Source organism: Schistocerca nitens, chromosome 2 (assembly GCF_023898315.1).
Source record: "Schistocerca nitens isolate TAMUIC-IGC-003100 chromosome 2, iqSchNite1.1, whole genome shotgun sequence".
Classification (NCBI taxonomy): Eukaryota; Metazoa; Arthropoda; class Insecta; order Orthoptera; family Acrididae; genus Schistocerca; species Schistocerca nitens.
Window position 1 is genome coordinate 463439471 of NC_064615.1, and position 16094 is coordinate 463455564.

Here is a 16094-nt window from a genome sequence, read left to right on the forward strand (position 1 = left end):
TGAATGTCCATGGTGAATGGGGAAACGTATAGGTTGATTTTGTTGCCTCAGTGAGCAGATTTGATTATTTTCCTGGAAGGCGAATGTCAGTGGCTTGTGGTCTGTAAATACTGTGAAGGCAAAAGCCTCAACATAAGGATGAAAATATTTGACAGCCTTGCACACTGCCAGCAGTTCACAGTCTTACATGCTCCATTTCTGTTGCGACATTGTCAGCTTTCTAGAGAAGAAAGCTAGCAGCTACCAGGCCTCATCAACGTGTTGTTGAGCACACTGCCTATTCCTCTCTAGCTCACATCTACAACCACAGCCAACAGTGCATTCAGGAATGCGCCAACATGCCGCGTCCACTATCACTTGTTTTGTTTTCTCAAATGCCATGATCACATCATCCATGCAGCTAATTGTCAAATAGCCTTTAGCCTCCAGGCCCACCAGTGCAGCTGTTAACAGCTCTTGAACTTCAGATGCATGTGGCAGATGTGGCCGATAAAAGTTTAACCCTAGGTGGTGGACAGCTTCTATTGTGTCCAGCAATGGTTGTGAGCCTGAAGGAGTAATGTGGTGGCCTAGGAAGTCAACTTGGGACTGTCCAAAGATACACTTCACCATGTTTTGCACAATTCCATACTCACTTAGTCATTGAAAAACCTCGACGAGATGCTGGCAGTGTTCTTCTGGTGAAGCTGAGAAGACCAAAACGTCATCCAGCTAAGCGAAACAGAATGACAGGCCTTGCAGCACTGAATTAATGAACCTTTGCAAGGTTTGCACTACATTCCGGAGACTGAAAGTCATAAATTGGCTTTCAAATAAGCCAAATGGCATAATAATGGCTGCCTTCATTGGCCACCACAATCTGTGTGTAGGCCTTGGTGCAATCTAGTACACTATACACACAAGCACAGCTCAATGCATAGCTGAAGTCTTGGGGCAGAGGTATCGGGTACCTGTCAGGTATTGTGTGGATGTTCAGTGCTCTGTAATCCTCACCCTTTATGGGGATGAGGTATAACAGTGAAGACCAAGGGCTGTCTTCTTTGATTATGGTATCAAACTCAGACTTGGCTATCTTCAAAAAGTCCAGCACCAGTCAACTTGGTCGGCAGGAGATCAGCAGCCCATCAGTTGTCTTGACATCGCACACAGTGTTGTGCCTGATGTCCTTTGGTATGCCCAGTGGCTTTTTTAACGCTGGAAGGTCCTTCAATAATATGGCATACTCATCGGCAGATTGGTTGGATGCCTGGTGCCAGAAATCTGCAGCCATCAGCCTGATGGTCTAGTCTACAAGGTAGGTGTCGGTCAAATCTGCCAAAAGGTTATAATACACCAAGAAATCCACTTATATTATTGGGTCTGCCACATCTGCCGCAGTGAAATTCCAAAGGAACACATGGCAGAGGCCAAGATCCAGCTATATTCTGTGCAAGCCATATGTTGCAATGGCCAAGTTATTCACAGCCACCAGGCAGAATGATGTACACAGTTGGCACTGATGTAGTATCGTACATGGGTAAATACATAATTCAGAGCCAGTGTCAATCAAGTACTTACAGCTGGTGTGATGATTGCTGATGAATAGGCACTATGATGTTGGCCGACAATCTGATGAAGTGCCTACGTTCAATTGCCACTGGCATTTGGGAACATGCATGGTTTGGCTTAGCATTGCGCAAGTTCCCTCAAATGCCATTGGTATCAGCACACATCTTTTTGTGCATCAGGTGATGGCACAGGTGAGTGGGACACAGCCCTGCTGTGGGGATGTCACCTGTATCTTGGCCAGCTGCATTTTCCACCGACACTGCAACACGCTACCAGATGGCTAATGTGTTGCGTCAGTTGATCGACCTTCACCGCTAATGCATCATACTCAGCTCATGCTACTGTGATGGCTGATACCATAATAGGTGCAGGTGAGGCAGCATCCAGCACCTTGTCGTCCATTCCTGCCACAGAGTCTAACGGCATCTCAGACTGCATCATGATAATCACCTTGATAGATGGAGGTAAGTGACTGCTCCAGATTGTACAAAACAGATGATCAGATACAGTACCAGCATCAATTTTACATCTAAGATGCTGTAGATACTGTGAAGGTCTTTGGTCCCCAATGTCTTCTTGAATTAATATCTGACGGATGCACTCTTCTTTTGATGCAGATAAGTGGTGGATCAGTTCCATCTTCAATCGTTCGTATGCATTACCTTCAGGTGGTGTGATGATAATATCTTGCACTTCTACTGCATATTGCTACTTCTAATCTTACCCTCCCATACATCACCAGTAAATTTTCAGTCCCTTCATTAGTTTCGAAGCTTTGAGAGACGTAAGATATACAATTTCTTTTTTTTTACTTATCTTCATTTTCTCATTGTTGGCTGCAGGACATCTAGGGTTAGATTCTTGAGGCTGCAATTTTGACTCTGTGGGTTCCAATTGACATAATAATTGATGAAGTACTTTCTGTTTTTTGTATTTTATCCCATTCTTCTACATCACACTGACTTCACAATCTCCATTTTCATAAAACTAAAATTTACATTATTATTGTCAAAATGAAAAACAAATCCATTTCCATCAGAGGCATGCCCACCACTACTCACTCATTCTGCAGTAGTAACACATTCCAAAGAGTTTACAAAACGAAAGAGTTTACAATCTTTCTTCACAAAAGAAGAATCATCACCAAGTTACATCACCCAGAAATAAATTTAACAATTAGCATTAGATTGTGCAATTAATAATATGAATTTTAAGTGTGCCAGATATTTCATTAATTTCAAATATTTCTAAAAGAAGAATAATTTAAGCTATACAAACAGGAGCTAGTAACTATCGATTGTAACAAATTAGTTTCTTTTTATACATTTTAACCTGAAATATAATATAACATACACAAAATCATATGAAATTCTTTTAGTGAAACAGCTGAGATAATTTTAACCTATACAAGATTTGAAAATACTCTTTGGTATTGGCTACTTCTATAAGAAAAGGTAATATAAGAGGAGGGTGTCCCATTACATGCTCCAATTGGCTCACTGCGGATGCAAATTTAGATGCATCTGTGGTAAAGCCTGAATAAAAGTAAATTGCCTGTACCTGGGCAAACCACAGCACCAGATTTTGCAGCCAGGAGGCGATAGTCTCGAGGCTAGTCTAGATACTGCTGGGTTAGCAGCTGCTTGATTCTCATTAATTCTTTACTGGTGTTGCACATGCACAGGCAGGGCAGATCACATCGGGGTCACTGCTTTAGCCACAGTGTAAATGAATTAGGTCCTATGATTCTGCCTTGCCTGCTACAGAAATGACGCGTCCACCAGAATATGTTAAACTAAATAATGGAACTTTATTTTTGTGTGTGGCGCTAAAATACAGAGCTCATGATTCTAGTAATGTGCAACAGTCTAGTCAAGGTCTGTGAGCTTCTCGTTCCTAGTGTTACTAAACACATATAAAAGGAACACACACTACTGAAAGATAGATAAAAACATAGAATAATTAACATACAAAAGGTAACTAAAACAAGGAATAAATTATATGCACTTCGCACGAAAAAAATAAACCCAGTGCCTCTGGCGGCGCATACGGAACTACTGATGCATGCACAAAAATTTTACCCTCACACTCAAATCATTCCTCCACATTTCCATCAAAAACTGCAGCACAATAGGAGTATCTTCTCTGCCTAGGCCCCCATGATACACACTCACATTATTGAGTCCATGGCTCAAGTGGTACACAATAATACTTCGAGAGCCTACCACCACACTGGCACAGTCACACCTGGCACCTCTCAGTTCCAAGCAGCAGGCTCCACATGGCGCCAACAAATCAGGACCGCTTTTTGCTTCTGCACCACATCCATTGGCTTGTCATATTCATCATCCATTAGTTGCCACCCACCACAGACAGTGGAAGAGAGGCTGTCAGCTGGGAAGTCCTTTACTTACCTAGCATCGGTGAAGATGGAGATGCTTCTGCTGACAGGCAGAAAAGACAGTGTGCTGTGAACACTGTCACAGTTCAGTGGCTGCAACCAGCTCAGTTCACTTCCTATACATACACCACAGAACACAGTTTTGTGAGTCCCATTCAGAAGACTAGGTTCCAAAGTAGCAGTCACTATATGCAGAGAACTAGGATAGTTCAACAAGTGTGTGCATGATTATTTTTAGTCTCAGTGACAATATCATAGATTGCCAGGAATCATTCAAGTTATTAGGAAAGGATTACAAACAGTCTTGACCAAAAAACACCAAATGCTGTACTGTGCCATCACCACTAATAAATGTTATTGATTACTTCTTATTGGGTTGCCACATTTCTATTTTACACCACTCTGTCAAGCAATTGAGTAATTTGATAGTACTAGTGGAAAAACTGCCTCCCATTTTTTGGATCATAATTGGAATTAACCTTTCTGTTACCATGGATGTTTTGGCTGAACTGATAGTAACAGTCAGTTACAGCATACCAACACACACACATAGCTGGCCATTCTCAAGGTAATATTCCACTGTTGTCTTGAGATAAAACTGTCAGAAAATGTTTTTGTTTCAAAGACAGGAAGTGAACCTTCTATTACAACCAGATGCAGCTTCAGTTGACAGAAATCAGCTTTCCACTAAGTTCTTTCCTACCAAAACCTATCCACAACTATAACTCAAATCTGCAAACCAGACACTGAACAGACCTGTATGGAAGTTGATCCTACACCAGCTTCCACCTTACTGCTGTTGCCAACACCTCAACAGAATCCACAGTCCTGCCTCTCCCTACGAAAACCTAGGCCCTCTCAACACATCTCTCAAGTCAAGTGCTGTACAGCAGCTACAAGCAGTTCCCAGCTTCCAGCAGTCTATGGTGTGGTTATTTTCTGCCACTGCCCAATTCCTCCTCACTGTGACAGCTGAAACGTCATCCATGGCATTTCTAATTATATGAGCTGGTTATAGGAGGAAGTATTTCATATACCTGGGAAAACATTAAAATGAATGTAAAAGTAAATATATTTGGGATGGTGCCACTGTGACACAGTGCACAACTACATCTCTGAGGTCATCGGTGTTTGGTCTTTTATGAAAACCCACTGGTATCCAATCAGCTTCAAAAGACCTACGCTGTGTTTTGGCTGTCTTTGGGATAAATGCTTAGCCTCTTGCTCCATTATGACTACAGGTACAGATGTGGTATATGTTTGACAATGTTTATTGTTAGCCTGTGAATCATCACTGGTTATCAACATGGATTGGCTTGCTTCTTTTTAGGAAAGGGCAGTTTGTTAGTGAACCTTACAATAATTACAGGCTGGAATATTACAGACTACCTTGTGATTAAGATTTTACTTGTTCTGATAACATTTCCAAAGGTCTATGCAGGAATCACCTCTTAAGTATTGAGTATTTGAACACAAATGTGTAAATAAATTTGGTAACTTTTAAGTCTCTATGGAGGAAATCATTATTCTATGTTGGTCTACACCAATAACAGTTTATTTATTTTTAATCAAATAGGTGATTAGCATAAATAAGAGTTTCAAGTGAACTCACCTGTACTGCAAATAAGTATGGGGCATGCTGCAGATGTGTAATGCGAGCATAGACAGCTCCACCAGGGGCAAAATCAAGACCTCTGGAGAGATCAACATCACTTTTCTGCCAAAATGTTGCGAATTCATTTTTTATTGAATTTGCTGTTATAAGCTCTATGCCAGATACATTAACACCAGGAAAAGTTAACTGCAAAAGAATTGCCTTTATTAAAGGAAGGAACAACATGCTCTTATTTATCTATTTTTATTTTAAAAGTTGGAAGTTAACTATTATGCAGTACATCACTTATAAATAACTGTGTTCGAGAATATAAACAGATCATAGTTTAAATAGGCTGAATATATAATTTGGGATAAACAACAAGCCCCTCTATCTCCATATATTACAGTTTGTTTTAAAGTCACAATACCTGCAGCTGACAGCACAGGACATGCTTTCACTGTTCTTACAGTATTTAATTTCTACATCTACATCCATACTCCGCAAGCCACCTGACGGTGTGTGGCGGAGGAAATGTATTCCAATATTTTAAGACAATGAGTGTGGAATTTATTTCTGTTCATTCTTAAGTGTCATGAATTGTTCTTGGAGTTTTGGGTGAATTTATTTGGTGCACAACTAATGCTCCAGTTCATTTTGAAGATAGTGAGTGTGATTGTGATAAGGTTTTGAGAAGGGCAGTCCCACACATTCATCCACATTCTTTGAATAAAGACACAATATTCCTTTCTTTGTGTGCAGAAATGTTATCTTGCTGATGTAGAAGAGTTATTGTTCCACATATTTGCCACAGAGTGTCTAAAATGGTTACATAAACATCAGTGTTCGTTACATCATTGCCTGAGCCAAAACTAAGAAAAACAGTTGTAGGCCACCTCCATTGTGTTTCACTATTATTGCAACACATACAAGTAACTGCATTCAGTGGACATCTGTTAGATCCTCACATAAAACATATAAAATACTGTACCAATCCATAAAAGTTTCATATACTATTCCATAAATAGATGCCAGAGTGGGGACATCCACTACGATATATATTTCTGTTGTGCTGTGAGTGGAATATCTGTGACTTCACCTAAACTTTAGTTTGTTCTTAGCATCCATGGTGAACACTTGGATACATCCGACCATTATACTCTTAGTCTACCATACCATGTTGTACCTGATTTATATAATATCCGCACAGTACCTGATTTCCACATTGGTGCCCTTTACAGTAGTGAATCCTGACAGTTCACAATGACCACTTAAGAGATAATTTTTAGACTGATACAATTACTACATGACCCACACATAACCATCAAGTGCTAAAATTTGCACGCCATGCTGATGTTTTCCATTCTGGATGGTGCAGTGATCAATCCTGTGCATGATGTGGTTCAATACTGTGCTTCAGCTTATGATGTCAGTGACAAACAATTGAAAGCAACAAACAGTATTTCTGTGGGTCTCATCGCCGTTCCCATACTGCAGAAACACTATGCACCTCATCAAGTTACCTTCCATTGTAGTGATTCAAGAATTTCCACATAAATTCTAGAACCACTCGCTCTTCTACCATCTCAAACACACAATATTTGAAAAATAAGTGTGACAGAACGTTCATACTACACAACACATATTTATGTGTGTAGGCTGGAAAGGAGTCACGAGCATAAGGTAGATGCGATGGTCGAACAGCATTGACAAGTGTTTGCCACTCGCATCACAGGAGCCATATTGGAAGAACAAGGAGTGTTTATGTATCTTATGGTGTTTTATATTGTTGATTATTTTAACAAGACAAAAGAAGAACAGTTGAAACATTCTTAATTATAATTCATGCATCGGACTTGAGAGAAGTAGGACATGTTCATAATTGCTGGTGGTTATTAAGCCAACTATATTGTAAATGTATTCTAATCGGATCTGATGTGAGACGAGTTGGTTGACTTGCACGAGTTTGAATATTTGTATGTGGAAAACATTGAATTTTGATCTCTGTGGAAGTTGAAATATACTATGACTGAGTTAAAAGTATCTTTGAATACTAAATTATTTCAAAAATAGAGAGAGAATGTTATAAATTCCTGTAACCAGCATTGTTCTTTGGTGAAGAAGATTTTGGACATTGACGGAGCCGGCAATCCAGAGAAGAAGATCGGCTGCACAGATCAAGTAAGTCGACCAATGAGAGAGAAGTGTGAATTTTGCTTGCAATCCAACGTCACATTGCTTCTTATCGTCACACATCGTTAGACCATTAGGAATGTGGGTGCACTCAACAACTGTGATACGACTTACAAACGATAGAGCACAGTGATCAGTTGTCCTTTTCTTTCAGGTTTTATTAGCAAATCTAGATTTTATCTAGTGCCTAGCCATTATCAATGCACTATTTCATGATATCAATGCATGTCCTAATATGCCAGTCCCCTGTTCTTTGGGCTTCTGTCACAGTTCATTCAAGACTATGTAGGACTAGTGCCTATCCATTATCAATGAACTATTTCATGGTATTAAGGGGCTATTACACTATTAGTAAGCACATGTTTGGTGCTAGTGATAACAGTATATGTTCAAGTGTAATTGCTTATAAGTACGGATAGAAAGTGAATCTATAAGACACCCCACTGGATATGATTGGTAAGGTGGTATGTTGAGGATTGTTATTACAAACATAGCAGGACTGATGATGTTCAACTATTGATCAAAATAACTTATGTCAGTCAATAAGGACACTTAAACTTGTGATGTGTTACCATTTTAAAAGTTTAATGTTTGAGATGTGCAACTTTTCCCTTCTCTGAAACCTGCTTGCTGTGGTATTAGAAGAGACTCCACCTTTCTAATCTTAACACAACATATCGAAGATGGATATGAGAAACGGCTCATTACAGGTGCTGTCTTCATCGATCTATCCATGGCTTATGATACAATCAACCATCGGCTCCTTCTGAATAAAGTTTATGATATAACTAAAGACTTCACACTCATGTGCAATATTAGAAACCTTCTCTAGAACCGTAGATTTTTTGTGGAATTTCAGGGTAAGAAAAGTAGATGCATAACTCAGAAAAACGGGCTACCACAAGGCAGCATGCTTGTGCTGCTATTATTCAACATCTATACCAACAATCAACCTATACCTGAAGGAACTCGAAGCTTTATTTATGCTGATGACTGCACTGTCACTACTCAGGCTGACTGTTTTGAGACTGTAGATGATAAGCTATCAAAATCTTGGAAGAATTCACTATTTATTATCATGGGAATTACTTGAAACCTATTCCTGCCAAGACTCAGACCTGCACTTTGCACCTGAAGAATAAACAGGCAAATAGATCCTTAAATATATCCCGGGGAGGCATCGTACTCAAACATAATCCTACTCCCAAATATCTTGGAGTAACTCTGGATCATGTGCTAACATATAAAAAGCATTGCCTAAACACCAAACAGAAAGTGGCAGCCAGAAATAACATAGTGGGAAAATGACAGGTACATCATGGGGTGCTAATCCATGCAATGTGCACTTAAGCGCACTTGTTCTATGTTATTCCACTGCTGAATATGCATATTCAGTATGGTACAAGTCCAGTCGTGCCAGGAACATAGATGTGGCTCTAAGTGAGTCTTGCCGGACTATCACGGGTTGCTTAAGACCTACTTCTGTGGACAAACTCCATTGCCTCGCTGGCATAGCTCCTCCTGAAATCTCACTGACATAGCTCCTCCTGAAATCAGATGTGAGGTAGCTGCGAGATATGAGAAAAGTAAGGCCACAATGATGGAATCCCATCTACTATATGGTCATCAGCCCACACATCCTAGGCTGAAATCAAGAAAGAGCTTCTTCACAACTACTGAGGCACTCTCAAGAATCCACATGTGGCAAGGATCTCGTGACGGCAGGAGAAATGTCGGTATTTGGGAGAATGGTTGGCTCCAAAGGAGGAACTTCCCCCTGGACATTCGGAGATGTGGTCAATACGGAGGTCTCTCAATATATTACGATCAAACACGAGATGTGAGACCAATCTGAGGACTTGAGGTTTCTCTGTGGACTCAGTTCTTTGCCAGTGTGGCATTGAGCAGAGTAACAGTCATTTCCTTCAGTGTTCCTCATCACCAACCACCAGCACCATGCAAGACCTTATGAGGGCTACACCAAATGCACTTGAAGTGTCCAATTTTTGGTCTTCTTTTGTGTAAAATGTCAACACATACATTTTTTTTAATATTTCTGTGCTTTTGACACAATAAATAAATAAATTTTAAAAGTTACTTCTCTGTTATATCAGAAGCTTATAAAATTTAATTCAAAGATGGATACATTTATTGAGACTCCATGGTCAACAATATGATTGTGCTATGTTAATTACAATAAGTTAGTCACAAATGACCACAATTACTCAGTTATAGGGATGGCAGATGTGAGAGTACAAAGACATGAATTAATAATTCAGAAGTTTGTAAAGCACCTTCCCCCATAACAGCTGATATAATTGAGAAATCATGGCTAGTTGGTTCATAATCACATTTAAGTTGTGTTATTATGGTTAGTCAGAGTATTGAACTGATTCTGGGTTCATTGTGTTTGGATTTTTTGCTAGAGGTCCTGGGGCATAATGCAGCAGAGAAAGGCTATATTATGATGAGTCTACAGCACTATGCATCATACCAAGGAGACCTTCATGACAAAGTTCATGACGATGGTCAGCACTGAATGAAGTAGAGGAGGATTCTACCAATAGCCTTGGAATGGTTCAGTCATGCTTGCGTTCATAACAACTTGTAACTTGAGTCACAAATTCAAGTCTGTTTATAAACTCACAAATAAAACCAGATAATTTTCCAGAACAGTTAGATTGTTCTTCTTTGTAAAAAAGCAATTTTCAGGAAGAACTTCTGGAAGAAATGGGGATTTCTGTCAACTAAAGTTAAAAGTGCGTATCGAGATGGTGGAACCCCTGCAAGTTCAAACAGCTTGACAAGCTGCAGAGCTTACATGATGGCCACTGCCTCTGCAGTAGCTACTGACTTGTTTGAGGGAGGGGGCAAAACAGTTCTTCTGGAGATCAGGAGAAGATAAGGCACTAACCACACATGGTTTTGTGTTATTTTTGATCCATCAATAAATGTTTATTTGCATCGGTTGTACTGTATATATAAGGTCACGCTGACAAGTAATGCCTCCAAAATTTCTAATAACTGCTAAACTGCTAAAGCTGCTAAAACTGCTAAAATTTTTTAAATAAAACAAACTTTATCAACAGTCTACATAATTAGTCTTCATATCTACATATTTTTTCTCAACAAGTCATCCTGGCAATGAACACATCGCTCATAATGAGAGACCCATTTGTTAATACCATCATTGTAGAATGTTTGACTTTGTTGACTGAGCCACAAGCTTACCTCTGCTTTTATGTATTTTTCACTATCAAAGTGAAGCCCTGAAAGGCATTCTTTAAGTTTCAGAAACAGATGAAAATGAGATGGGACTAAGCCTGAATCATATGGAGGACAATCAGTAACAGCGAACCTAAGAGTGAGATTTTGCAGATGTCACAGGACTCGTGTGCTGTGGCATTGTCATACTAAAGGAGAGCATGCTCCATGTGTGGATGAACTCTTTGAATCTATTCTTTAAAAAATGGCTCTTAGCACTATGGGACTATCTGTGGTCATCAGTACCCTAGAACTTAGAACTACTTAAACCTAACTAACCTAAGGATATCACACACATCCATGCCCGAGGCAGGATTCGAGCCTGTGACCATAGCGGTCACACGGTTCCAGACTGAAGCGCCTAGAACCGCACGGCCACACCGGCCGGATAATCTATTCTTTCACTTTTCTAAGGGTTTCACAGTACCTTGCAGAGATTATGGTGGTGTCTTTAGGCATGAATTCCAAATGAACCATGGCTTGAGTGTCTCAGAATACTATGAGCATGACTTTGCTTGCTGATGGCATGGGCTTGAATTTTTATGGCCTTAGTGATTCTTTGTGGGAACTTCACTGATGCTCTCCTGTTTTCAGGGACAAAATAGTGAATCCAAATTTCATCATCTGATGAACACATCAACCTCACACTCAAAACAAAATTTATTACTGACAGGTGCCCAATATCCTCTGTTTTGTATCAGGAGTGAGCATTTGAGGCATCCAGTGAGCACATAGTGTTCTATACTGCAGTTCTGCAATGACAGCTTGTACATGCTCTCATGATATTCCACACTTACATGACGGCTAAGTCTGTGTTATCTCTGATGAGTTTATCAACCTGATTCCAATGAGTCTTGTTGGTTGCCATATGTGCTCATCCACTCTGAGCTCTGTCTCACAAAGTTCTTTCATTATGAGTCACACAATCCAACATTGCATGTTATGTTTTTGATACAATCATCAATGTACACAGCTTTCATTATTCTACAGATTTCTGTGGTTAGAAATTCAATTACAGCACACTATTTCCCACCCACTGATATAGTACCAATTAGAAATGTCATGTAACATACTACAATTCAGAGCCCTCCAGCTGCAGAGGATTGCAGCTTGTGTCAGTCAAGCGTGAAAGTTAACAAAGTAATATGCATGACGTGTAATAGCTTGACAGGTATTGAGAACAGAAGAAAAAAGTTCAGAGCCATTACTTTTAAGGACATTCTCATATGTTAATGTTAAACATTTCAAATTTTCAGAAATCACATGGAATACAATTGAGGTTTCGTCAATGACATACAGAATGAGCATTGTCATCGGATGTGTGCCGTACCACAAGTGTTGGCCAGTGGGTGTAGAATATTATCACATGTTCTAACTCAAAATCATTTGTCTAATGAGGACATACCACAACAGTCTAAGATTAATTCTTGGTATTATGCAGTCAAGGTTACTTTTACTGTATGGCCTTCCAATTTCATCTGCTGTGCAATATGTTACCCACATTTGTGAGTAAACATCATAACTTGTGATCTGTAAGGTGATATTGATAGCTCAGTTTTCATTAACCAATCTTCCTGGTATACGGCAGCACATGCTAAATTATGACATCCTTCCTGAAGAGACATGTGCATTGAGTGTAAACATATACCATCTTAATATTGTAACAGATTAACAGTCAGTGCTAGAGGGCAAAGTTTATGTATAAATGTAAGGGCTTGAACATTACCATATACTTCTTTCATGTCGAGTAAGATTAAGGTGAGGAAGCTGTGCTGGACAAATGGACTGCATGTCACTCATTAATATTATGTAATTTTCATATGTTCTGCTTCCTTTTACACAGCCATTGTAGGTGCTTGACAGTAAGCAATTGTGTTCCAGCCACTATTAAGTCTTACCAATCCATTGTAGAGTTTTGTTGATTATGAGCTTAGTGCAGTTAGCCAATATGATTTGCAGGTAAGTGGCCTTTTTCCTTGCTTTGGTGTGAGGTCTGTGATTTGTATGACTCAAGTACTTGGGAGCAGTTCCATGAGCCAAATTTCATCTCCTGATGACAAAAGTATGGCCATCAGACAACAAATGTTGTCATCCTAGGGCAGTGTTAGAAGCAAGACTGTCTGTTGAAGTTCCCACATTGCAGATGGGGGTGTATAAAAAGTGATCTTGCCATCAACTGAAACTGCTTGATTGTTAGCAGATGGTGCAGTAATTGTGTCTGCAAAGTTTCCTATCCAGTATGTACTGTATCTCTGATGCTAGGAAAATATGTTATGTTTCTAATTCTTGTAACTTTTTGCCATTTATATTTCACTTTAGTTCATGCATCATTAAGGTACAGAACAACTACCATGTGTCACTTTTGCATTATTTCAAGAATCTCTTCACCCTTGCTCATTTATGTTTTAGGCACATTTCCCTTGTGGACTACTATCTAAATTCTATTAATACTGGCCTCCTTAAAGCAACAACCTAAGAAAATTATGGATCCCACAGTACTGTAGGCTGTTTATCAAAGTGGCTGTGGAGTAAACTTTCTCATAGATTCACTATATCTGCTCCATTCACCACCACACCAGCCATCATGGGGTAATATGGTGTGAAGGTTACATTTTGACTGAAACTGACTACCATTGTCAGTAATTATTTATTGCAGTGAAGAATAATTTTAATTTAGTTTTAAAATATATAGACTGAGACCTCTGATACTCTCCACAAGAAATGTTTTCAAAAATTGCTTACACAAAATTTTAGTTCTAAATTACTGCACTGGTAATGACTAACTATCTTCAGGTAGAGTATTAAATAATTTTCGAGGTATCGTTGGGAAGCTGTTTTGTGTCTTTGGTAACTGACATCTTGGCCTGTCAATATTATCTTTATTGAAAGTGCTATTTTGATGAACTTCATCTCTCTTGCTTTAGGTCACATGATTTATATTTCTGAGAATGAAACAGCTGAATACATATGATGTGAAAAAATTCAGAACTCCTAATCTGGAAAAAGTTGGTTTACAGTGGTCAGGTTTTGCTTGAGATAATAATCCTCAATGCTTTCTTTTGCAATAAAAGAACATTATTGTTGACTGCAGAGTGGCTCCACAGGAGCAGACCACAGCTGATGTGGCTGTGGAACATTTCATAGTACACTGTTAGTAGGTAGACTATTGTTTTGATAGTACACTTTTGCAGTTGGCACATTTAATGTTAACAGCATTGTGAAAGACTTAGCTGGATGGGAGACGTGTTTCAAAGAGTTCCTGCTGATGACTGTTGGTAGGTTCACAGGTCACTTGAGCTCCATCTCAAAGTTTCCATGTTCTCCATAAATCCCAACAAATATCATGTATTGATAATTGTGTAGGAACGCCAATTTAATGGCACAGTATCATTCACGCTAAGGTAAGAGGAATGGAGCACTGATTAATGAGTCAAGATCCCACACTTCCTATGACAAAGCAATTTGATTAGCAAGCCATGCTTTAAAACATTACATACTCAAACATTTCTTGAATTAACCTAAATAATTAAAGGCAATTAGAATAGCAAACTTATATACAATAACCACTACTAGGAAACACTTGAACAGGGATCCTGTGGTAGTCAGAAGCATCCTTAATGTCTGGTACAGGCATAGAAGTTAAATTTGTGATGCAAATAATAGTTTGATGACCATGGACAGCAAAATTAGTATGAGTTCACAATTTCAGATCATATTACATTTATGATGTTCAAATTGTTTTATTTGTTTGTGTCATTTCCTACTTCATTTAAAATAGTTAGTCCTGGCTGCATGTTTCGATATAATGTGTGTGATTTTCCATTACCACAAAAAGTTTATGTAACTTATGAAATTTTCAAATAGATATCTTATGCTACCAATACATAGTGCTAGATGACTGGTTATTGCAATCTACCAGTTTATTGTATTTCACTTTTTGACTAATTAAACCATAAACTGCACTCTTTTACCACTTCATTATTTCTTCAACATTTACATGTTCTGATGAACTGTTTTATTTTATAAATTTACTGCAGACTGTGATGTGCTCTGTCAGTCTTTAATACAAAGCACAGCTGGATATTAAATATGAATTAGATATTTATTTAGTGATCTGAGAACATTATACAAATACACTAACATCTCATGGTCGTGTTTATATTGCCATGTGGTATCACTGAATCATGAACCATAGAACCAGAAGCTATTGTCAAAGTTGCAGGGTTTCTGCTACTTTTGATATAGTAAATGTAGCCTGTTTAAGCACACTCAGTACACAGAAAAATAATGATATATTTTTGGTTAATACAGGACAGTGATTTAGTTTGCAGTAGCTGTTTCTCTTTCCTAATGTTTTGCATTGCTGAAGATTCTGCTTCATGATAGTATACATCAAAAATAATGAAAGAATTAAAAGAAGAAACAGTGCCAGAAGTAGAGACAATAACAGAGATGACTTTATCAGATTGGGTTACAGTAGTGAGAGAAAGAAGAAGGGGGCTGAAAAGATGAAAATGGAACATGACGGAGAGACCTTTAAAATGAAGTAGTACAGGGTGATTGTAATTAAAGTTAAACTTTCAAACCACTGTAGAAATAATACCACTGGTCAGAATGATGTCAAATTGCTACAGAATATTATTGGAGAAAGGGGAAAATGTATGGCAGAAGAAAAATAAATAGTTACAAAATGTAGCACTATATGGCACTGTAAGCATCATAATTTAATAGTGGTCGATTAAAAATGATAAAAGAATCATGCAACAATGCCTAAGATGTATGTCTGACATTAAACAAACTGTACTACTCAAGTGTGCGTGGGTGTATAGGTGTGATACTGTTAGTTACATATGCCCATCCATCACACCAAGATCATATTACTTTGGATGGGAAAAATCAATTTTTAATTGTCCTGAGGCCAAAAACCACATGTTGTTGTTGTTGTTGTGGTCTTCAGTCCTGAGACTGGTTTGATGCAGCTCTCCATGCTACTCTATCCTGTGCGAGCTTCTTCATCTCCCAGTACCTACTGCAACCTACATCCTTCTGAATCTACTTAGTGTATTCATCTCTTGGTCTCCCTCTACGATTTTT

General features: G+C 38.7%; 1 protein-coding gene across 1 annotated transcript in view; it reads right to left on the reverse strand.

Moving 5' to 3' along the window:
- The window catches only part of LOC126236353 (phenoloxidase 2-like), a 173536-nt gene that overhangs the window by 28658 nt on the left and 128784 nt on the right, over positions 1–16094 (reverse strand). Inside the window, exon 9 of the mRNA XM_049945583.1 lies at positions 5562–5750. Coding sequence (XP_049801540.1) covers positions 5562–5750 — 189 coding nt within the window. The remainder of the gene's footprint in view (positions 1–5561; positions 5751–16094) is intronic.